The following is a 25,968-nucleotide window of genomic DNA, read 5'->3' on the forward strand; positions in this document are numbered from 1 at the left end:
ATACAACTAGCAGTATCCGTGGAGCGTACCTACGATGATTCTAGACGCCTCGTCACAGCCGGAGGACTAAATAAGCCTAAAGCAAGAAAAGGGGAAATCTAAACTGCCCCAGAGCAGACCCCAAAGGAATAGACAGCCCCCAACATGTATTGATGGTGAGACAAGATGAAAATACAAACACAGTTAGGAAAATAGGCCGAGCAAACAATGGGGCCCACACTAACTAGAAAGGACAGGAAAGGAAAGATACTGTCTGCAATCACGCCAAAAAACCCTGCAAAAATGTCCAACACTTCTGATAGCAAAAAAACCCCTGAAGTCACTAGACTTCACCCACTATATCAGCACTGTCACGCCGCGCTCACCTGGGGGCGGGACCTCGGTCCCGACGTCATCTCTTCCGGAGCCGCGGTCACTCCGGGGGTCCCGTCAGGTGCGCACGCGCAGCTCTCGTCCCCGAGTCTCCTCCTCCATGTCACGTTTGCGCTTGCGCGCTCCTGTCAGTGCTGTATAGGGCTCGGTCCTCTCTATGGTAATGGAGGACCTGACCCGGAACCTGTAGTGGTCATGTGCTTTCTGGCTAGGTCCTGACCCGGAACCAGTAGTAGTCATGTGCTATATCAGACGACCTCCCCCTAGGGGAGGTGCCTGATTATTGTTGTGCTTCCTGGCTTGGTCTGCCGTGTCCCTGCCTGGCTGTGCGCTGTATTCAGGTCCCCTACCTTACACTCTGTTGTGCCTCTTGGCACACGCTCTGAATCTGCACTCTGCCTTGTACTTGGTTGTGCCCCCTGGCACACGCTCTGACCCTGTGCTCTGTCTCGTACTCGGTTGTGCCTCCTGGAACATGCTCTGACCCTGTACTCTGTCTCATCCTCAGTTGTGCCTCCTAGCACACGCTCTTACCCTGTACTCTGTCTCATCCTCAGTTGTGCCTCCTGGCACACACTCGGACCCTGTGCTTTGTCTCATAATCAGTTGTGCCTCCTGGCACATGCTCTGATCCTGTACTCAGTCTCTTACTCTGTTGTGCCTCCTAGCACACGTACCAATCCTGCGCTCTGTCTTATGCTCAGTTGTGCCCTCTGGCACACACCCTGCTCCTGAACTCTGTTACACCTCCTGGCACACCTGCTGCCTGACTCAGTGCTCTGACGTGCTCAGGTCATGGACCCCGCTGGTACCACTGCCTCCATCCAAAAGGAACTGGTGTTCCTACGGGAGAGTCAGACCAGGATTATGGCCTTTTTGAAATCCATGGAGTCCCGTTTGTCAGCCATGCAGTCCTCTGACCCTGGGAATGCTTCCCAGCTGGCCAGCCTCCAGCAAGAACTCACACAGCAACGCGACACCCAGGCCCATATCCTCAACTATATGGCGTCGGTAGACAGTCGGCTTCTTTCCATACAATCCGTTTCTGCCCAGTCCTCGGCCCCGCACCCGATGCCGCTCCTCGGCAAGCCACCCCGATATAGCGGGGACCCTAAGTTTTGTCGAGGATTTCTGAACCAATGCCGGTTACATTTTGAGCTTTTGCCGCAGCACTATCCCACTGAGCGCGCCCAAATTGCCTTTAGAGGGGGAGGCGTTAGCATGGGTGAACCCCCTCTGGGAGCGAAATGACCCACTCGTCTCTCAGCTTTCCACCTTTTTGGACACCTTCCGCAGGGTGTTTGACGAGCTGGGTCGTCTGGCTTCTACCACCGAGTCCCTCTTTAACCTCCATCAGGGTACGCTACCGGTGGGACAGTATGCCAACCGTTTTTGTACCTTGTCCTCCGAACTCGGTTGGAACAACGAGGCTCTCGTAGGGATCTTTTGGCGTGGCCTGTCCGGTCGGATCAAAGACTAACTGGCAGGTCGGGATACTCCCACCTCTTTAGAGGATCTGATATCTCTGGCGACACGCATTGACCTGCGGTTTCAGGAACGTGCCCGTGAATTAGCCAGAGAGAGGAGCTCCTCTCACCTCCTCCGTTCCTGCTCCAAGAAGCCGGGAAACTTCTCCGCCTAGGGTTGATAGGAGAGGCCTCCCTAGGTGTACGTGATTCCTCTCCTCCCCTGCTCGTGTCCGTATTATTGAATCTCGGTGCCAAGCGTTATTCTGAGGAGGCTTTTCTGGATTCTGGCGCGGAGGGGAATTTTATCACACTCGAGGCGGTTAAAAAATACCGGATTCCTGTCAGATCCCTGGAGACTCCTCGGTTGATTGTTTTGGTCAATGGTACGTCCGTGCAGGAGACCGTTACCCAGGCCACCGAAGAGATCGAGCTGCAGATCGGAGCCCTGCACCTGGAGAAGATCTCCTTCCTCATCTTGTCTACCATGTCTTACACACTTCTTCTAGGCCTCCCTTGGCTACGGAATCATGAGCCAACCCTGGACTGGCGGTCGGGCGAGATACTCCGGTGGGGACCGTTCTGTCAGGAGAAGTGCCTGTTGCCCGTCCGTCCGATGAACTCTGCCGGTCCATCCCCGGCACCTACAGGTCTGCCGTCGGCTTACTGGTCCTTTGCAGATGTCTTCGACAAGAAGGAGGCCGAGACTCTGCCCCTCCATCGGCCATATGACTGTCCGATTGACCTCATTCCTGGTTCTACGCCACCCAGGGGTAGGATATACCCGCTATCCCCTGCTGAGACCCAAGCTATGTCTGAGTATATCCAGGAGAACCTTGCGAGAGGTTTTATCCGTAAGTCCTCCTCGCCCGCGGGAGCGTGATTTTTCTTTGTAAAAAAGAAGGACGGCTCCCTCCGTCCTTGCATAGACGCTCGAGGCCTGAACGTTATCACGGTCAAGAACAAGTACCCATTGCCATTGATCCCGGAGCTCTTTGACCGACTTAGAGGAGCTCGAATTTTCACCAAACTGGATCTTCGTGGGGCCTACAACTTGATCCGCATTCGTTCCGGGGATGAGTGGAAGACCGCCTTTAACACCAGAGATGGTCACTACGAGTACTTGGTCATGCCCTTCGGCCTCTGCAATGCCCCAGCGGTGTTCCAGGAGTTCATGAATGACGTCTTCTGGGATATGCTGTACTCCTGCGTGGTAGTCTATCTGGATGACATCCTCGTTTTTTCTCCAGACCTCTCCGCCCACAGAAAGAACATGCGTCAAGTCCTCCAGCGCCAGAGGGAAAACCGCCTTTATGCCAAGCTCGAGAAATGTGCCTTCGAGCAAACGTCCCTGCCATTCTTGGGGTACATTATCTTAGAATCAGGTCTACGCATGGATCCGGCAAAGGTGTCCGCCGTCCTCGATTGGCCACAGCCCCATGGGGTGAAGGCAATCCAACGCTTCCTTGGTTCTGCGAACTACTACCGACAGTTTGTTCCTCATTTCTCCTTGCTGGTTTGCCCCATCTCGTCCCTTATCTGCAAGGGAGCTAGCCCAAAGGCTTGGCCCTCTGAGGCTGAAGAGGCCTTCCAGTCGTTGAAACAAGCCTTCGCCACTGCTCCGGCGCTTCACCGACCTGAGGTTAGTAGACCTTTCACTCTCGAGGTGGACGCATCCTCTACCGGGGCTGGCACAGTCCTTCTGCAGAAATCCTCTTCAGGATGTTTTGTCACCTGTGGCTTCTTTTCTAAAGTATTTTCCTCCACTGAGCAGAACTACTCCATTGGCGACAAAGAGCTATTGGCCATTAAGTTGGCCTTGGAGGAGTGGAGGTACTTACTGGAAGGTGCCATACATCCATTCAAGATCTTCACGGACCATAAGAACCTGGCGTACATCCAGTCCGCACAGAGGCTCAATCCTCGGCAAGCCAGGTGGTCCCTATTCTTCGCCCGCTTTGACTTTGAGCTACATTTTCGGCCCGGCGATAAAAACGTTAGAGCGGATGCGTTGTGAAGATCATTCCTGTCGTCTGATGCAGAGGAAGAACCCTCTCATATCATTGATATATCCAAAGTAATTACTGTGGCTCCTGTCAAGTTAACCGCGTTATGTTACCTCCGGGAAGAACCTTTGTGGCTGAGAATAACCGAAAACGAGTGCTAAATTGGGGACATTCGTCCAAGATTGCCGGCCACGTTGGTGTCAAAAAGACTTTGGACTTAATCTCTCGCCATTATTGGTGGCCTTCACTCTCCCAGGATGTTAAAGACTTTGTAGCATCTTGCCCGTCCTGTGCCCAGAACAAGATACCCAGACAGCCACCCTCCGGTCTTCTGTTCCCGCTTCCCGTTCCGTCGGCTCCATGGCAGCACATAGCCATGGATTTCATTACTGATCGGCCTTGTTCTTCCGGTTGTACCGTGGTCTTGGTGGTTGTAGACCGATTTTCAAAGATGGCCCACTTCATTCCTCTTCCCGGACTACCCTCTGCTCCTGACTTGGCGAAGATCTTCATTTCCCATATCTTCAGGATTCACGGCTTTCCCCAGCACATCGTGTCAGACAGAGGGGTCCAATTCACCTCCCGGTTCTGGAGAGCTCTATGCGGACTCATGAAAGTGTCATTGGATTTCTCTTCCGCCTATCACCCCCAAACCAATGGGCAGGTGGAACGTACCAACCAGGTCCTTACATCCTACCTCCGGCATTTTTCTAATGCTCATCAGAATGACTGGGTCGGTCTACTTCCTTGGGCTGAGTTCGCCTACAATAATCACTCCAATGAATCGTCTACCAAGTCTCCTTTCTTCATCGTCTTTGGACAGCATCCCAATGTGCCTCTACCTGTACTTCCTGTCTCGGGGGTACCTGCTGCCGATTCTCTGTATGTGGAGTTCTCCAGGGTATGGCAGGAGACAAAAAACGCTCTCGAGAAAGCACGGGACAGAATGAAATTACACGCTGACAAGAGGCGCCTGGACGTTCCTCCATTTCTCCCTGGTGACAAGGCGTGGCTCTCCACCAAATACGTCCGCCTTAAGGTACCATCTTACAAACTGGGTCCCCGTTACATTGGTCCTTTTGAGGTCCTCAGGTGGATTAATGATGTTGCTTACAAATTGAAGCTGCCTCCTTCACTCCGTATTCCCAATTCCTTCCATGTGTCTCTCTTTAAACCTGTGGTTCTTAACCGATTTCATCCTTCTCCAGGCCACACACCCCAGCCTGTTGGCTTGGGGGATGAGTTTGAGGTGAATGACATTTTGGCCATGAATAAGATAAGAGGGAGAACCATGTTCTAGGTCGATTGGAAGGGTTTTGGCCCCGAGGAGAGGTCATGGGAACCCAGGGAGAATATCCACGCACCCCAGATTTTGTCTAAGTTCCTCTCCAGTTTTAGAAAGAGGGGGCGTAAAGGGGGGGTACTGTCACGCCCCGCTCACCTGGGGGCGGGACCTCGGTCCCGACGTCATCTCTTCCGGAGCCGCGGTCACTCCGGGGATCCTGTCGGGTGCGCACGCGCAGCTCTCGTCCCCGGGTCTCTTCCTCCATGTCACGTTTGCGCTTACGCGCTCCTGTCAGTGCTGTATAGGGCTCGGTCCTCTCTATGGTAATGGAGGACCTGACCCGGAACCTGTAGTGGTCATGTGCTTTCTGGCTAGGTCCTGACCCGGAACCAGTAGTAGTCATGTGCTATATCAGACGACCTCCCCCTAGGGGAGGTGCCTGATTATTGTTGTGCTTCCTGGCTTGGTCTGCCGTGTCCCTGCCTGGCTGTGCGCTGTATTCAGGTCCCCTACCTTGCACTCTGTTGTGCCTCTTGGCACACGCTCTGAATCTGCACTCTGCCTTGTACTTGGCTGTGCCCCCTGGCACACGCTCTGACCCTGTGCTCTGTCTCGTACTCGGTTGTGCCTCCTGGCACATGCTCTGACCCTGTACTCTGTCTCATACTCGGTTGTGCCTCCTGGCACACGCTCTTACCCTGTACTCTGTCTCATCCTCAGTTGTGCCTCCTGGCACACACTCTGATTCCGTGCTCTGTCTTATACTCAGTTGTGCCTCCTGGCACACACTCGGACCCTGTGCTTTGTCTCATGCTCTGATCCTGTACTCAGTCTCTTACTCTGTTGTGCCTCCTGGCACACGTACCAATCCTGCGCTCTGTCTTATGCTCAGTTGTGCCCTCTGGCACACACCCTGCTCCTGTACTCTGTTACACCTCCTGGCACACCTGCTGCCTGACTCAGTGCTCTGACGTGCTCCTTGCAAGCATCCTGCTTCACTCACACCCGGACGAAGTCTCTGTATACCACGTGTTCCCGTGTCCACGCTTTACACGTTCCTGCAGACTCACTCACCCACTTGTGTCTCCTGTGAGCCGGCCGCCTGGTGCCAGCAGTCGTGGTGCCTCACCCCCTGGGGCTTGCCCCTGACACTCCCTGTATAGGGGTGGTCTTCACTAGGTCAGCTCGCCCTGGGAGGGTTGGTGTCACGACCCAGAGGGTCCACTCCAGGAGTTGTCACAAGCACTCTGGCATATTCTGAGAACAGAGCAAAAAGAGGCCAATCTAATAAGGGACAAAACCAAACTGGCACATACAGTGACATAAGAGTGGAAATTCAGCACAGCCCCAGCCGGGGCTGGCTGACCACACAAAAAGCTGAATAGACCAAACCAAATCAAATGTGAACATTAGCAGAGACACTTAGCTTGAGAAGGCAGGAACTGAACTGGAAACTAAGACCTGAGGAAGCAGGAAAAAATCACCAGCATGGGAATAAGGAGTTGGCTGTCTTAAATCCAGTCTGAGACTCCAGATGTCCAATCCTCATCCTCATTATCAGGTGGCAGGTCTCTGTTAATTAGATCAGCTTCATTACCTCCTGCCACCACCAGAGGGAGCCCGGAAAGAGAACTCACAACTCCTCTGTCAGCACAACCAGCTCCCTCACCAGAAACCAGAGGCAGACCAGAAAATGAGTTCACAACAGCCTCCTGTATAAAATAGCACCCTACATTGCACCCCAACAAATAACATCAACCCACATTATGTCCCCTGTATATAACAGCACCACACATTATGTCCCCATATATAACACCACCACACATTATACCCCTATATATAACAGCACCACGCATTATGTCCCCTGTTTACAACAGCACCACATATTATATCTCTTATATATATATAAGCACCACACATTATACCCGCTATATATAACAGCATCACACATTATGCCCACTGTATATTAAAGCACCACACATTAAATCACCTGTACATAACAGCACTACATATTATACCCCTTTATATAACAGCACCACATATTATGCCCACTACATATAACAGCATCACACATTATACCCCTATATATAACAGCACCACACATTATACCCCCTATATATAACAGTACCACACATTATGCCCCCTGTATATAACAGTACCGCACATTATACCCCTATATATAACAGCACCACACATTATACCCCCTATATATAACAGCACCACACATTATACCCCTACATATAACAGCACCACACATACCCCCTATATATAACAGCACCACACATTATACCCCTACATATAACAGCACCACACATACCCCCTATATATAACAGCACCGCACATTATGCCTACTTTACATAACAGCACCACACATTATTCCCCCTGTATATAACAGTACCGCACATTATACCCCTATATATAAAAGCACCACACATTATGCCCCCTGTATATAACAGTACCACACATTATACCCCTGTATATAACAGTACCACACATTATACCCCCTATATATAACAGCACCACACATTATGCCCCCTGTATATAACAGTACCACACATTATACCCCTATATATATATATATATAACAATAACACACATTATACCCCCTATATATAACAGCACCGCACATTATACCTACTATATATAACAGCACCAAATATTATGCCTCTATATATAGCAGCACCATATTTTATGTCCCCTAAATATACCAGTGCCACACGTAATACCCTATAAATCAGTGCCACATAATGCGCCCTTCCCCACACAAAATGATAGTGCCACACAGGTGCCTCACAGAAAAAAACTAATTCCTCCCAAACACACATGGTGGCAGCTTTTTTCTTGGTACTCATTAGTCACTATATTTTACCTGATGTGCAGAGGTCGCTGGCAGCTTGGTACAACCGGCATAATGCCACCTGCATATTGGGAGAAGTGGAGAAGTCATGTACTCCTGTCCCAGTACCAGTCACCTCAGATGATCATGGCCACATTTGTCCCTGGCATCAGGGGGGCAATGGACCCAATAACCTCAAGGAGAAACTCCATTAACTCCAGGCTGATATATAAGATCAAGATTTTATTTCTATTGAATGATGACACAAACCAGACGCCCAATGCGACCACAAAGCCCTGAGATGCGATTCACACACAGCATTCAGCATCGGCTGCCCCGGCCAGCGGCCGTCCATCCGCTCCGCCACCGGGATCTGATTTATCAAAGATTGAAAAGTGCTTGAAAATATGAGAAACTATTAGCTCCACAAAGATAAAGAGAGAAGAGACAGGACAGGATCCATATTCGAGGTCCACAAGGCTCGGATGCGGCTGAGCGGCGGCTCCCGGACGGTACCCGGCACCGGCGTCAGTACCCGGCACCACCGTCAGTACCCGGCACCGCCGTCAGTACCCGGCAGCAGATGTGTCAGCAGTCATTGCTCCGTGAATGGAAGAAGATACAAGCAATGAAATACTGAGAGACGGGCCGCGGCCTGGGAACAGTTCTGGTAAAAGAGTTACATGGGGTACTTACAGAATATTGTGCAGAGGCCGTACGCTCGTCAGGTGAGTACGCGGAGTAAATGCATGCGTTTTTCCTATAGGACGAAGTCAAACGTCAGATCCGACTTCCCCATCCGCTGCTTATACACCAGGTCGAACTTGTCATTCATCAAAACAGTGAATATGTCTTTCCACAGGCCGACCCTGCCTGAAAAGCCAAAAAATAAAAGTTAAAAACTTCAGTTAAATTTGACAATTTTCCCTACTATTCAGATCGTTGTCCATAGGGGGCAGCGTTGCACTGCTCTGGGCAGGGGTAGTAAGAATATTTTTAGAAAACAGCGCTACCCCTTAAGCACAAGTTGTGTCCGGCATTACAGCTCAGCTGCTCTATATTAAATAGGGTCTCTTTAGTAATACCGCACACAACCTGTGGGTTGGGGTGGCGCTGTTTGCTTTTGTATTTTACTTTTTTAGGCCGGCGTCACACTAGAGAGAAATACGGACGAGTGAGAGGCGAAAAAACTATGCATTGCACTCGGACCAATGTTTCTCTATGGGGCAGCGCCCATCATCCGTATATTTCTCAGCCGTATTTTACGGGCCGAGAAAATCGCAGCATGCTGCGATTGTCAGAGTATTACGACCAAAATGCGCCAATGCAAGTCTATGGGTGCGAGAAAAAAACGGATTACACATGGACCACACATGTGACTTGCGCAAGACTTTTCCAAGTGACAGGAAATGGGAAGAGCCATTATCAGGAAGCTTAGACATGCTAATCAGCTCAAAAAGCGTTCCAGACATCCTGGAAGAGCGCTTCCACGGAGTCCTGCAGCATGTCTCCCCACATCAATGTCGAGATGTTTACCGTTCTGGTCCAGGAAAGGCCAGAACTTTGGGACCAAACTCCAACCAGGCCAGAAAAGAGGTGGCATGGAGGCTCATCTGTGGGCAAATGTTCCCGATTTTGAGGAACGTCCACGCGAGGAACAGCAACAAATGAGTAGGTTAGCTTATTTATTAAGAATCATATTAAATGCAATTAATTACACGTTTTCCCAGTAGCCCCGAGGATCCTATTATGTGTAGTTTTTGATAATTCTGTGTAATCCAGATGATGTTTCTCAAATGCCACCTTACTAGGCCACATGACTATGTAAAATGTATATAAACTTTTTGTTCAAATTTCCGCAATGTACTAATAAATTATTGTCACATTGCAGTGGAAGATGTGATGAGACGCTGGCGCAGCATCCGAGACCAGTACCAGCGGGAACGTCAGCAGCGGGCCAGGAGTGGGGATGCGCACCGACCAAACGGAAGTATATATATTACGACCGGCTGGCATTTCTGGCTCCCATTCTGGATCTCAGACCGTAAGTACATACATCACACCACATTACACATATGGTGTTTAGGGTCAGATCTCCAACATTTTGTATTTTTCACATTTCGTAACAGAACTCAGTCCAACCTCACTGAGAGGGAGACAGGGTCGGATTCTGAGGCCATTATAGGCCCAGTCAGGGGAGTGAAGAGGTGGCTGGCCCATCTTCTGAGCCTTCCAGCTGCATCCCCCAAGCTCCTTCTGCACCAGCACCTGGACCAGCACCTGTAACAGCAGCTGCATCAGCACCCGGCAGCCATGAGGACCAGGGAAACAGCAGCAGCCCTACTGTGCGGCTTGAGGCCTCCCCACAGCCTGCTGTCATCTCCCGCCAGGGGTGACGAAAGCGAGACCTCCCTGCCTCTAATACCAGGAGGCATGATGACATGGGGGTCCTGAATTACCTTTCCAGGGCTGCCCAGGATGAGGGTGAGGAGGCATATTCCTGCAGCCTGGCCCGGTACCTCCGTTACCTACCCCGTGAGGTGAGGCTCCGTGTGCGAGGATCCATACAGATCCTCATTGATGCATGCACACCCCCAAATACCCCATATGAGGTATTTGAGTTTTTGGAGCAGTTGGCAGCTGTCACCACGTAACCTGCTCCGAGTTGCTCCCACCCCAGAAGTGCATGCTCAATATGGATCTGAGGCACCTCCTACACAGGTGCCTACACCTCATCCACCTCCCCCCCAACCCAACCTTGGCCATCCCAGGCCCAAATGGCAGCCACAACCCAACCTGCCCAATATGGCCACTTGTACAGACCCAGTGTTGGAGGCTGGTCCCAACCTGGCTTTGGACGACATGGCCATATTGGGGGGTATGACTCACGTGGCTACCCTAATTCACAGGAGCATCATCTCCATTATCCCTCTTGCCACTTCGCCAATCAGCAACATGATCCTGGCCACAACATACATCATGGCCAAGATTATGCACCCACACAGGGTGAAGGGTAAGTTGGCCACCAAAGGCAGCAGCAAAGTGAGGCTGGACTTCCGCCATCACCACTTCCTACTTACCACAATCTGTAATTAGTTTGTTTTATGTCTGTTTTTGCTTTTGCAAAATTATGTTTATGTTAAAATATTTGTTTTGACAAATGGCAAAAAAAAAGTATGTCCAAATTTCTCTGGACAAAAAAGCCATATGAGTGAAATATGGTTTGGCAAGAAAAAACTATTTATGGTTCTACATAAAAAATTCTAAAATGCCAAGTTTGGTCTCTTATTGAATTCATAACTTAAAGTTGTCAACTAGATAACATATAAGATAATGTCAATCAAAACACACAACAAGTTAAAGGAAAAAAGTATATTTAGAAGCACAAACATTTGAAAATTACAACATAGATACAGCATGCTCTTGCCATGTAGTTGCACCCTGAGGTGAAACAAAATAATTTGTGAAGACAGCATGGACTTTCAGTCCTGAGAGCTGACGACGGAAAGGGAGCACATGTGGTCTAGGCCTACCCACATTGCCCAACACACCTTCACCAACATAAGATGATGAGCAATCATGAATTCTTGTAAAGTTATGTAGAACCACACATGCTTTGATCACCTCATTTACGCTTGCTTCACTCAGCTGAATGGCTGAGTGGGGGACCCGCCATTTGGCACAAAGAATGCCAAAGGCGCACTCCACCAGTCATCGGGCGCATGATAGGCGCAAGTTAAAGATTCTGCGCCGGTGGTCCAGGTTTCAACGTGGATATGGCCTCATTACATGCCTGGTTAATTGAAAGGCCTCATCTGCAACTAGGACATAAGGTACATATTCTTGATTGGAGCCTGGAAACTGACATGGGGGTGGTAGTTCCAACTGATTATTGCGCAGCTGCTGACCCATAATGGATGAACTGAAGACTCTTGAGTCTCCTATTCTTCCATAGGTCCCAATGTCTACAATTATAAGCCTGTGGTGACTGTCAACCAGAGCCAACAAAACTACAGAAAAATATTTTTTATAATTATAGAATTGGGACCCTGAGTTCGGATGCTTATGCACACGGATGTGCTTCCCATCCAATGCTCCAATACAATTGGGAAATTGGCAGTGCTCCTCAAATCCCCTGGAGATCCGCAACCAGTCTTCCATCTTGGGCTCAGGCATGACCACTTGATGAAGTCTGGTCCAGATTTCGGAACAGATAGAGTGAACTATGCCTAATAATGTAGATATTTGTCTCCTCCTCCTCAGATCCACAATCACTGGGTAGGGCTGACCAAAGCGGCGTGACAAAACCCAGTTGTATAGAACACGCTCAGTTGGGGTGAACCTTAAAAGTCTGTATGACATGTTGGCAACAAAACACCAAGACAAGCACAGCACCAAAATGGCCTGATTGGAGGCTGCCACCTGTTGTAGAGGCAATAAACAGGGTTGCTGATGATGATTTAAATTATTTTCAGACCTCAAAACCGTTAAATGTCCATTTTGCAAGCTTGCGAGAAAAATACGCTATACGGATTACATGCGGATGCTTACATGCGCAAAATACGCGGCCACACCTTGCCAACGGATCACATACAGAGCACTGTTCAGGGAACATTTCTGTGTATTACGACCATAAAATACAGTCCGTATTTTTATACATTATGTATAAAATTATTAACATTATTAACTTTCCTTCCTCGCCATCACCGAAACCTGGCTCACCTCCTCTGACACAGCCTCTCCTGCTGCACTCTCATATGGTGGATTCCACCTTTCCCACACCCCCCGCCCCAGCTGCAAGCATGGTGGAGGAGTTGGTTTTCTCCTGTCAGATAACTGCTCCTTCACCCCATTCCCACTGCCGCCCTCTGTTACCCTCCATTCCTTTGAGGTGCACTCTGTGCGCATCTACTCCCCATCCAACCTCCAAATAGCTGTCATATACCGCCCTCCATGGTCAGCCACCACCTTCTTTGACCACTTCACCACCTGGCTACTTCATTTCCTTTCCACTGATATCCCCACTATCATCTTGGGCGACTTCAACATCACCATTGACACTTCCCTCTCAGCTGCCACTAAACTTCTATCTCTCACTTCCTCCTTCGGCCTCACTCAATGGTCTTCTGCAGCCACTCATAAAGATGGCCACACACTAGACCTCATCTTCACCCGCCTCTGCTCCCTATCTAGCCTCTCTAACTCACCTCTTCCTCTCTCTGACCACAACCTACTTACATTCTCTTCCCTCTCCTCCTCAGGTTCACAATCCCCACCTCAAAAACTCGCACACCCTCACAGAAATCTTCAACACCTCGATCTACACTCACTCTCTGAATCCCTCCTCCCTCTTACAGACATAAGCTCCCTACACAATGCGGATGCCGCTCTATATAACACCACAATAGCTGTAGCTTTGGAATCAGTTGCCCCTCTCACACATACCAAAGCTCGCAAAATCAACAGACAGCTCTGGTACACCAGTCTGACCAAAGAACTGAGGCGGGCTTCCAGGGCTGCTGAGCGGAGATGGAAAAAATCCCACTCCAATGAGGACTTCATCACATTCAAACAGTCCCTCACTACTTTCAAGGTCACACTCGCTGCAGCAAAACAAACCTACTTCTCATCTCTCATATCCTCCCTGTCTCACAACACTAAACAGTTATTCAACACCTTCAATTCTCTCCTCCGCCCCCCAGCACCTCCTCCCTCTCCACTCATCTCAGCTGAAGACTTTGCCTCATTTTTCAAGGAGAAGATTGATAACATCAGAGACAGTTTTGGTCAACAACCCCCAGTGCCCTTCCTCCTACATGCCCTGTCCTCCTCCCCCAAAACCAACTTCTCCACCATTACAGAAGATCGACTCTCCACTCTACTCTCAAGATCACATCTCACTACTTGTGCACTTGACCTGATCCCATCCCACTTCATCCAAAACCTCACCACAGTCTTCATCCCAACCCTAACCCATCTCTTCAACCTATCACTAACAACTGGTGTTTTCCCCTCAAGCTTTAAACATGCCTCAATCACACCTATCCTCAAAAATCCTTCTCTTGACCCATCCTCTGTATCTAGCTATTGCCCTATATCACTTCTCCCCTATGCCTCAAAAGTACTGGAACAACACGTCCATCTTGAACTATCCTCCCACCTCTCTTCTTGCTCCCTCCTTGACCACTTGCAATCCGGCTTCCGGCCACACCACTCCACTGAAACTGCCCTAACTAAGGTCACCAATGACCTACTAGCTGCCAAGGCCAAGCGACACTACTCTGTCCTCCTCCTCCTGGACCTGTCCTCTGCCTTTGACACAGTGGACCATTCCCTATTACTACAGACCCTCTCATCTCTTGGTATCACAGACTTGGCCCTATCTTGGATTGCGTCATATCTAGCAGACCTGACATTCAGCGTCTCCCATTCACACACCACCTCCTCACCGCGCCCCCTATCGGTCGGAGTCCCGCAAGGTTCAGTCCTAGGGCCCCTGCTCTTCTCCGTTTACACCTTCGGCCTCGGACAGCTCATAGAATCTCATGGCTTTCAGTATCATCTCTATGCTGATGACACACAGATCTACATCTCTAGACCAGATATCACCTCCCTACTAAACAGAATCCCTCAATGTCTGTCTGCTATTTCATCCTTCTTCTCCGCTAGATTTCTAAAACAATATGGACAAAACAGAATTAATCATCTTTTGCCCATCTCACGTGACCCCCCCCAACGGACCTATCCATTAAAGTAAACGGCTGCCCACTCTCTCCAGTCCCACAAGCTCGCTGCCTTGGGGTTATCCTTGACACTGATCTCTCTTTCAAACCACATATACAAGCCCTTTCCACTTCCTGCCGACTTCAACTCAAAAATATTTCACAGATCCGTACATTCCTCAACCAAGAATCTGCAAAAACCCTAATCCATGCCCTCATCATTCCCACCTTGACTACTGCAACCTCCTGCTTTGTGGCCTCCCCTCTAACACTCTCGCACCCCTCCAATCTATTCTTAACTCTGCTGCCCGACTAATCCACCTGTCCCCCGCTATTCCCCGGCCTCTCCCCTCTGTCAATCCCTGCACTGGCTCCCCATTACCCAAAGACTCCAGTTCAAAACCCTAACCATGACATACAAAGCCATCCACAACCTGAGTCCTCCGTACATCTGTGACCTAGTCACCCGCTACTTACCTGCACGAAACCTCCGATCCTCACAAGATCTCCTTCTGTACTCCCCTCTTATCTCCTCTTCCCACAATTGCATACAAGATTTCTCCCGCACATCCCCCCTACTCTGGAACTCTCTACCACAACATATCAGACTCTCGCCTACCATGGAAACCTTCAAAAAGAACTTGAAGACCTACCTCTTCTGACAAGCCTACAACTTGCAGTAACCACCGATCCACCAAACCGCTGCACGACCAGCTCTACCCTCGCCTACTGTATCCTCACCCATCCCATTGTAGATTGTGAGCCCTCGCGGGCAGGGTCCTCTCTCATCCTGTACCAGTCGTGACTTGTATTGTTTAAGATTACTGTACTTGTATGTATTATGTATACCCCTCCTCACATGTAAAGCGCCATGGAATAAATGGTACTATAATAATAAATAATAATAATAATAATTATGTCTGACTCCGGCCTTAAAAAGTTATTGCTTTAGGAAAGAAGAAATAAAGGGTTAAGTGACAGGGTGTAACTAGAAAAATATTCAGGATTGAGAGTCCTCAGTGGTTGATACCTTTTAATGGCTAACTGAAAAGATGGTAACACATTGCAAGCTTTCGAGACTACTCAGGTCTCTTCATCAGGCATAGACTAATACAAAATCTGAAGAATCACATATTTATGCACAATACAGCCTAGAAAAAATGCAATAGATAAGACAAGTGACGTGAAGCAGAACTATCAATATGGGAGAGGGAGAAACATAAATATAAACATTGGACCAGTTCATAGATAAGGAGTCCGGATGTTTAAGGCTGAGTTCACACGTGGCGTTTTTTTCGCGTTTCCGCGGCGGTTTTAACCGCGCGATTTTGCCGCGAAAACGCGAAAAATAAGCATCCCATGCATTCCTATGGGATTCCGCAATACTGTGCTAATGCTGCGGTTTTTACCGCGGCGGAATCGCTTCACGGTAAAAACCGCAGCATGATCATTAATTTGCGGAATCGCGGTGATCCCGCACCCATAGGAATGCATTGTTCCGCTTATTTCCCGCATGTGGCTGTGCACACCATGCGAAAAGTAAGCAGAACAATTGCGGATGGTACCCACGGTCCGGAGGAGAGGAGACTGTCCTCCGGGCTTTGGGTACCATATCCCTGTAAAAAAAAGAATTTAAAATAAAAAATATTGTTATTCTCACCCTCCGACGTCCCGTGCAGCCTTTCCGCTTCTCTTCACACTCTCGTTCCCAGTAGTCCTTTGGGAAAATGCCCGCGATGGCGTCCGTTCTCGCGGGATCGCGAAGTCTCGCGGTCATTCGCGCGACGTCATCGCGAATTACCGCGAGACGTCGCGATCCCGCGAGAACTGACGTCATCGCGGGCATTTTCGCAAAGGATTACTGGGAACGGATGCGCGGGACGTCGGAGGATAAGAATAACACCGTTTTTTATTTTTTTTACATTCTATCTTTTACTACTGATGCTGCATAGGCGGCCTCAGTAGTAAAAACTTGGTCACACTCGTCAAACACTATGTTTGATGAGTGTGACCAACCTGTCAATCAGTTCTCCAAGCGATGCTACAGATCGCTTGGGAAACGCTAGCATTTTGCAAGCTTAATACGCTTGCAAAATGCTAGTTTTTCCGCGGGAAAATCGCGGGAATTTAAAATGCGATTTTCCCGCGGACTGGAATTCCGGAATTCTCGCTGTAATTTCCGCGAGAGTTCCGGTACGTGTGCACTTAGCCTTATGGTCCTCTGATTGGGGTCTAGTTCTGTGTTGTGATGCCCCCACACGGTTTTAAAAGGAAATTCCTTAATTGATGTAAAAAGACATAAATCCATGCGACACATTCATTCCAGCACTGAGAGTGTCAAAGTTCGTCATAAATTTGTACTCCCAAACTCGTCTCTCTCTCTGAGAATTGAAGTTACCTTTCAATACCAGTAATTTCATATCCACGCTGCAGTGATCAGGGATACAGAAATGTTTTGCCACAGGTAGATCCATTCTTTTTTCTCTTATTGTGTGACGATGAGCATTCATCCTTGTTCTAAGCTTTTGCCCTGTCTCCCCCACATACAGACCCCCAGTTGGACATTTAGTACAAATAATTAAGTACACCACATTAGATGTGGCCCCTGGCTCCTCGCTCCGGTCTCTCCTATACAGTGAGGCCTCATTATACACCTGTATAAGGATCTAGTGACACAGTGTAGACTGTTATTCAGCATTGCTGTTTCCTCAGATTGTCAGCTCTTGTGATCAAGCCCCGGCTCCTTGCTCCGGTCTCTTCTGTACAGTGAGGCCTCATTATACACCTGTATAAGGATCTAGTGACACAGTGTAGACTGTTATTCAGCATTGTTGTTTCCTCAGATTGTCAGCTCTAGTGATCAGGCCCCGGCTCCTCGCTCCGGTCTCTCCTGTACAGTGAGGCCTCATTATACACCTGTATAAGGATCTAGTGACACAGTGTAGACTGTTATTCAGCATTGCTGTTTCCTCAGATTGTCAGCTCTTGTGATCAAGCCCCGGCTCCTTGCTCCGGTCTCTCCTGTACATTGAGGCCTCATTATACACCTGTATAAGGATCTAGTGACGCAGTGCAGACTGTTATTCAGCATTGCTGTGTCCTCAGATTGTCAGCTCTTGTGATCAGACCCCTGCTCCTTGGTTGTAGTCTTACCATGTATTGTGGCATTTTTTGTTCATGTCCTTTGTGAATTAGTAAGTGCTGTGATATGTGTTGGTGCACCTGATGCATCCTGACCCTGATGCAAACAAACGCAGGTTCGTAAGTCCCTATGTTAAGTATAGAGATCTAATCTGGATAAAGATGCATCAGGATTGCTACGCATCACAACGCACCGTACCAAGTGTGAACGCAGCCCCACTCGTACAGCCCCTAACTAGGTGCCCCCATGTTATATACATGCTCTCAATACATTTTATCATTACCACACTGTAACACAGGGTACAAGCCCTTCTAGTGAGGCGGGAGAGATCACTGTATGACAGATCAGCATGCGGACATAGTCTACATTATGTCTGCATACTGGTCCCATACAGTTTCCATCACTTTCCCATACAGCACATCCTTTGCTTCCGAGCAAGCTCAGTGCCAGAAAACGGATCCCTGCACACGGATCCGTGTTCTCCTGGATCCGTGCTCCATAGAGCTCCATGTTAATTCCAGACGTGTAGCCACGGATCCGTGCGTCTCCCTGTGCCTGCGTGTTTTTCAGATGACACAAAACTGCAACAAGCTGCGTTTTTGTGCATCTGATAAAATATGCAGACACAGCGATCCGTGGGAAAACGGTGACAACTGGATGCACACGCAAGTCCCATCCGTCACCACTGAAAGTCAGTGGTGACGAAAACTGATCCGTGTGCAGCCAAAATATGCAAGTGTGAAACCAGCATACTGTAACTCTATATAATGATTGGGGCTGGACCTAGATCTCTCCACAGGTTTTGCCTAAAATCACTTTATATTACTTACCCTACCCTTAGGGCTCATACTCGCTAGCGAGAGAGTCGCATGATTCTCGTGCGAGTCTCTCGCATGAAAACCTTGCACTGCCACTGGCACTCGGACCGGAGGGGGCGGCAGCATAGAAGTACATGTAGCCACATGCTTCAGTCCCAGTGCTGGTGGCAGTGCCAGGTTTCCATGCAAGAGACTCGCATGAGAATCATGCGACTCTCTGGCTAGTGAGTATGAGCCCTTAGCAGCAACAACTGACGTCGTCTATCCTCCTCCCTGTAGTATTGTCCTGAATCCTCCTCAGTCCTGCGTTCAACGGGATCCGTTACATAGCGGCACTAACGCTATGTAGCGGATGCGTTAACGCACCCTTTGGCCGCAATACTAACGCATCCAAAATCGGCATGATGCGTTACTTCATGACGTACCTTTGAACGCGGTCTGCAGCATTCAGGGGTGCGTCATGTAGTAATGCATCATGTCGATTTTGGCATGCGTTTGGATGCGTTAGTTTCATTGCGGCCAATGGGTGCGTTAGTGCCGCTATGTAACGATCCCGTTGAACGCAGGGCCATTAACGCAATGTGAACCTTGCCTAATACTATGAGAAGATGATATACCAAACAATGTGCTTAGTCTCTTCTCCTACACATACTATATACTGTATGTACAGGGGTTGGACAAAATAATGGAAACATCAACAAAAGTTAGTTTAATATGGTGTAGGTCCACCTTTTGCGGCGATTACACCCTTAATTCTCCGAGGTATGGATTCATACAAGGTGTGAATTGTTTCCAAAGCAATTGTAGCCCATTCTTGAGTTAAAACACCTTCTAGTTCTTTGAGCGACGATGGCGGCGGAAATCGACGTCTAAGGCCTGTTTCACACATCAGTTTTTTCAGTCAGTTGTAATCCGCCAAAATGGCGGAAAACGGATCCGTCTGCGTACGGACATCAACGTGTGGCACCAGACCGTTTTTTTTGACGGCTCCAGTGAAGGAAGAAGTTTAAAGGAACCGCTGTCCTGGGGAGGAGGAGAGAGAGAGAGAGAGAGAAAAAAAATGGCGGATACATTTTTTTTGCAAAACGGCGGATCTTGACTGATGGAGACAAACGGAAGTGTGAAACAGGCCTTACTTGAATCTCTAAAATCGACCATAAATGCTCAATAAAGTTGAGGTCTGGGGATTATGGGGGCCAGATGGGATGCTCAACTTCATTAGAATGTTCCTCCTGCCATGCTTTAACGATTCTAGCTGTATGAATTGGTGCATTATCATCCTGAAAGATGGCATTCCCCTCCGGGAACAGTGCTTGATCCATAGGATGCACTTGGTTGCCCAAAATGCCTAAATAATCGCGGCTGTTAATTCTTCCATGAAGGGATATCATTGGCCCGGCGGATCTCCACGAAATAGCACCCCAGATCAGCACAGAACCTCCGCCATGTTTTACGGTTGGGAGAAGGCAGTCTGGATAGAATGCTTCTGCTGTCTCCAAACGTACACTCGGCCAGAGGTCTGAAATAGGGTAAAAGATGATTCGTCTGAGAATATCACGTTTCCACTGCTCAAGGGACCTATTCTGGAGGTTTCTACACCACTCTAAACGCTTGGAAACATTTGTCATTGAGAGCAGCGGTTTTCTAATTGCAGCTCTTCTGTGGAATCCAGATTTGTGCAGATCCCGACGAACAGTTTTCGTGGAAACTGGGTTCTGAGCTCAGCAGTGATGTCTTGCGATCCTCTCTCACTATTCGCTTTAGTGTCAAAACGGTCTCTCTCAGTCAACTTCGACTTTCGGCCGGACCTGTGCTTTGCTGCGGATGTTTTTCCTTCTCTTTCAAACGCAGTCATTACTTTGGAGACAGTACCTCTTGACACGCCAAGCATTCGGGCACTGTCTATTACACTAGTGCCTGACATACGAGCACCAACAATTTGACCTCTTTGAAAATCCGAGAGGTCTGCCATTGGTATCAGGTTCTCATCAATGTTCTTACAATTCTGCAAAACAGTTAATTTATATACACATATCACATAACACAAGTAATCAACTACAAAACATTACCATATGTCACGGTTTGCATGTTTATAACATGTTCGAAGATTATGATGCCAAAACATTAGGTGTTTCTATTATTTTGTCCAACCCCTGTATACGCCATGGATGAGGGGCCAGTGAAGTATATCTTTATTTGGGACTAAAGGTAACGCACAGGTCATTCAGATGATGATGATGACAAACAATGTGCTGAGTCCCTCCTCCTACACATAGTCACATGCCATATATGCCATGGAGGAACTGGCAGGATATATTTGGGACTGAAAGGTTAACTCACCTGCATTTATTTACAGCCCACATTCCACATCTCCTCCTCTCCTGACTGCTCCTCCCCCCAGATGAGTCACAGTCAGGCTTCACTAGTCTGAAGCTGGCAGGGCGCCAGAAAAAAAAAAAAAAACTCTGCTCCTTCTCCCTGCAGAGCCACTCATTTCGTTCACGGCAGGGAGCCGGCTCTTTGAATTGGATCGTTCATGAAGGACACATCACTACAGTCATGGCGTCTGCTGATCTGAGAGACGAGCTGCTCTGCTCCATCTGTTTATCTACATTTAAGGACCCTGTAACGCTGAGATGTGGACATAACTTCTGCCGGGTCTGTATTGATCAGTCGCTGGATACACAGGACGGGTCTGGAGTTTATTCCTGTCCTGACTGCAGAGAAGAGTTTCGGGTGCGGCCAGCACTGATGAGGAACATAAATCTCCATAATGTCGCTGAACGTTTCCTGATTACTCAGCATGAACAAGAGGAGATCACCGGGATCTGCTGCACTTACTGTGTGGACTCTCCGATACCTGCTGTTAGATCCTGTCTACACTGTGAGGCTTCTCTGTGTGATAAACACCTGAAAGTTCACAGCAAATCACCAGAACACGTCTTATCTGATCCCAGCACTTCTCTGGAGAAAAGGAAATGTTCTGTCCATAAGAAGATCCTGGAATATTACTGCACTGAGGACGCGGCTTGTATCTGTGTCTATTGTTCAGCAGGAGAACATCGGGGACATCGGGTGGAGATGCTGGATGAGGCCTCCAAGAAGAAGAAGAAGAAACTAGGAAATGATTGCAAGAAACTGATCACAAAGAGAAAGGAGACTGAGGAAAGAGTCCGGAGTCTGGAGGAACGCAGGAGAAAAGCTCAAGAAAAAGCAGCTGGAGAAGCCGAGAGAGTCACTGCCCTGTGTACAGACATCAGGAGACGGGTGGACGACCTGGAGAAGAAGGTCCTGAGTGAGATCTCCAGGCAGGAAAAGGAAGAGTCACTGCCACTGTCTGCTCTGATCCATCAGCTGGAAATAAAGAAGGACGAGCTGTCCGGGAAGATGAGACACATTGAGGAGCTGTGTAACATGGCGGATCCACTGACTGTCCTACAGGAACCAGACACCGGTGACTTGTGTGATCCTGAGGAGGAGGGAGGTGGTGAGGACACAGGGGGACATGATAAACAGCCCCATGATGGAGATGACCTGGATGTGGCTGTGATCTCACACACATTACACACATTATGTGAGGTAATATCAGGTATAAGGAGCGGGATCTATGTGGAGGGTCCTGCAGACATATTAATGGATGTAACCACAGCTGCTGATAATCTCCATATATCAGACGACCTGAAAACTGCGACCTGGACAGAAAAGAAGCAGAAATGTCCAGAAACAGCAGAGAGATTCCAGGATTATAGTCAGGTGATGAGCAGGAGGGGATTTACCTCAGGACGACATTACTGGGATGTGGAGGGCAGTAGATCACGGGATTGGAGGGTGGGGATGTGTTATCCCAGTATAGACAGGACGGGGCGTCAGTCACTGATTGGAAATAATAAAAAGTCCTGGGGTTTGAGGAGATATTATAATCAGTATTCAGTGATACATGACAGTAAAGTGATCCGGTTACCTGACAAGATCTCCAGTGATAGAGTCAGGATATGTCTAGATTATGGGGCCGGGCAGTTGTCCTTTTATGAGCTGTGTGACCCCATCAGACACTTACACACCTTCACTGCCGCCTTCTCCGAGCGCCTTCATGCTGCATTACGTGTAGATCCCCCATTATTTTCTGGTGATGCCTGGATTAGAATTTGCAGCTGAAGAATAACACTGGTCAACAGCATTTTTGGTGCCAAAGATATTTCATCGAATTTAGGGTATTTTTGGGGTGCTGATTCTGAATATGTCATCAGTTTTGCCAGATTGGCTCAAGTTTTTGAGATTTTTGGTATCTTATTTATAGCACTTGTTGGTAAATGCGACGCATCATCTCATTAATTTCTTTGGATTAGTACTTGAACTGAGCAGTTCTCAATATAGTTTTGTGTTAATTAGTGTTCTAAAAGTTTGTTCATAGCTTGATTTTTGCACTAACTTTATGTTGTTGTCTGTTTTCCAGTGAAAAGCATGAACTCATCAAGAAGAAGTTGTCTTAACGATCCAGACTCATTCTGTTACATTTGTGGTGAATACACACTGCCAAAACATAGAAGAAACATAACAGACTTCGTAAAAAAAGTGTATTTTGCCTATTTTGGGGTTATGCTTGGGGACCAAGACAAGTTTTGGGCACCACACATAGTGTGCAAAGCATGTATCGAATTATTACGAAAATGGAGCAAAGGACAAAGAAAAAGCTTCAAATTTGGTGTTCCAATGGTGTGGAGAGAGCCAAAAAATCATCATGACGACTGTTATTTATGGTAAACACAGGTACAGGCACATCTTCACAATGAGGGACAGGCCTTCTTGCAGATTCCATGTTACTCCCATTTTCGTTTCTTATGCTTATTGAATCCTTGCACTTGCACTGCACAGAAATAACAGTCATCATGATGATTTTTTGGCTCTCTCCACACCATTGGAACACCAAATTTGAAGCTTTTTCTTTGTCCTTTGCTCCATTTTCGTAATAATTCGATACATGCTTTGCACACTATGTGTGGTGCCCAAAACTTGTCTTGGTCCCCAAGCATAACCCCAAAATAGGCAAAATACACTTTTTTTACGAAGTCTGTTATGTTTCTTCTATGTTTTGGCAGTGTATATTCACCACAAATGTAACAGAATGAGTCTGGATCGTTAAGACAACTTCTTCATGATGAGTTCATGCTTTTCACTGGAAAACAGACAACAACATAAAGTTAGTGCAAAAATCAAGCTATGAACAAACTTTTAGAACACTAATTAACACAAAACTATATTGAGAACTGCTCAGTTCAAGTACTAATCCAAAGAAATTAATGAGATGATGCGTCGCATTTACCAACAAGTGCTATAAATAAGATACCAAAAATCTCAAAAACTTGAGCCAATCTGGCAAAACTGATGACATATTCAGAATCAGCACCCCAAAAATACCCCAAATTCATTAAAATATTTTGGACACCAGAAAAAAAATTTTTTTTCGTTGACCTGTGTAATAGTTGTTGTAAGATATTTGCCCAGAGACCGGTGACATCACAGGGAGAGGAATCTGAGTGGAGGAACTGTTAGGCTGTGTGCACACGCTGCGGATTCTGCTGCGGATCCGCAGTACCATTATTCCCTATGGGAAATGGAAACAGCAGTGCAGATGCTGCGGAATTGTCCGTGCAGATTTTGCTGCGGTTTCTAAACCGCAGAAAGAATTGCATGTCAATTCTTTCTGCGGATTCCGCAGCGGTTTACCATCTCCTCCATTGTGGAGATGGTAAAACCGCAGGATAATCCGCAGATAAACCACAAGTCTTTTGACCTGTGGATTTATCTGCGGACTTTGAAAATCCACGCGGATCAATCTGCAGCAGATTCCGCAGCGTGTGCACACAGCCTTAATATTAACAGGTCATGTGATCTCTGGACCCCATTATGGACGACCCCCCAGGATCATTACTGTTATTAGTTTTAGGGGAGGGTAACAAAACCATATAAAAAATAATTCAGAGTTTCATCCAGAAAAGTGGGACGATCTTTTTCACACTTGTCCTCCTTGCAGAATTCGTTTTTTAACAGCAGCTATTAACCAGTTACAGTTTCCTGTGTTACAGAATTACAATGTATCCGTACAAATCAGATCCTATACCGTGGCGCTGTATGGCATCACATACATTTTATTTTTATTATTTTTTTTCCGCACCCATAGACTTGAATAGATGAGTCTCATCCGATTTACACAAGATACTCGCACATGCTGGGATTTTTTTCACCTGCCGACATTGTTCCTGGCGCCATCTGTTATTTTTCACCAATATAACTTATACCAAAAAGACCGTCTGGAGAACGATCCTCAGGGCTCCTGCACACGACCTTATATTTCACCCGACCACACTTAGATCAATGATATTCCAATTTATTTTCAGGCCACGATCACACGATCAGTATTTGGTCAGTGTTTTACTTCAGTATTTGTAGCCAAACTCAGGAGTGGGTGATAATACAGAAGTGGTGACGTCTTTCTATTAGACTTTTCCTCTGATTGTTCCTCTCCTGGTTTGGTCACAAATACTGAGGTAAAAAAAACCTCACCAAATACTCAACGTGTGAACGTGGCCTGAAAATAAATTGCTCAGTGTCTCCCCTTATTTAGAGATCTTCTTTACTTCTTGTTCTCTACATCAGGGGTCCCCAACCGCCGGTCCGCGGCCCAGCACCGGGCCGCTGCAGTGCCCTTGCCGGTCCGCGGACACAAGGGGAGCCAGGGGCGGTCAGTGGCGTAGCGGGGGCTGGGGCGGCGCGCAGCAGCTCTTAGCGGCGGGCAGGGAGCGATCAAGCAGCTCCGCTGCCTGCAAGAGGGAATAGCAGGAGCGGAGCTGCAAGGACCCGTCCAGCTTCCTGCCCGCCGCCCGCGCTTCCTGTCTCTGACTGACACAGAGAGGAGCGCGGCCGCTGCTGTGTCAGTGAGAGGAAGCGCGGGCGGCGGGCAGGTGAGAGGAGAGAGGTGGTGTCTGTGTGTATGTGTATGTCTGTCTGTGTGTGTGTGTATAATGTGTGTACATGTATGTCTGTGTGTCTGTGTGTGTGTTGGTCTGTGTTTGTGTAGCCTGGCCCTGGAGGAGATGGGGACATGAGGAGAAGGCCATGAGGGGAGTGATGGGGTGAAGGCAATGATGGAGAGACGGCAATGATGGGGAGAAGGGAGTGATGGGGTGAAGGCAATGATGGGGAGACGGCAGTGATGGGGTGAAGGCAATGATGGGGAGAGGGGAGTGATGGGGTGAAGGCAATGATGGGGTGAAGGCAATGATGGGGTGAAGGCAATGATGGGGAGACAGCAGTGATGGGGTGA

General features: G+C 48.1%; 2 protein-coding genes across 2 annotated transcripts in view; one reads left to right on the plus strand and one right to left on the minus strand.

Moving 5' to 3' along the window:
* The window catches only part of EFCAB6 (EF-hand calcium binding domain 6), a 158,319-nt gene extending 137,228 nt beyond the window's left edge, over positions 1-21,091 (minus strand). Inside the window, exons 1-2 of the mRNA XM_073567730.1 lie at positions 20,988-21,091; positions 8,662-8,838 (exon numbers count right to left, since the gene is read on the minus strand). The gene's annotated coding sequence lies outside the window, so the exon portion shown is untranslated. The remainder of the gene's footprint in view (positions 1-8,661; positions 8,839-20,987) is intronic.
* A 46-nt stretch (positions 21,092-21,137) lies between these two features.
* Positions 21,138-22,911, plus strand: LOC141083457 (E3 ubiquitin/ISG15 ligase TRIM25-like). The gene has a single exon (XM_073567732.1). The coding sequence runs from the start codon at positions 21,207-21,209 to the stop codon at positions 22,800-22,802; it is 1,596 nt and encodes a 531-aa protein (XP_073423833.1). The 5' UTR covers positions 21,138-21,206; the 3' UTR covers positions 22,803-22,911.
* Positions 22,912-25,968: the final 3,057 nt, after the last annotated feature.

The sequence above is a fragment of the Dendrobates tinctorius genome, unplaced genomic scaffold, assembly GCF_039654945.1.
Source record: "Dendrobates tinctorius isolate UK_male_01 unplaced genomic scaffold, ASM3965494v1 ptg000020l, whole genome shotgun sequence".
Classification (NCBI taxonomy): Eukaryota; Metazoa; Chordata; class Amphibia; order Anura; family Dendrobatidae; genus Dendrobates; species Dendrobates tinctorius.

Excerpts from the sequence above, each read along its gene's own strand:
- LOC141083457 (XM_073567732.1), top strand. The coding sequence starts at position 21,207 with ATGGCGTCTGCTGATCTGAGAGACGAGCTGCTCTGCTCCATCTGTTTA.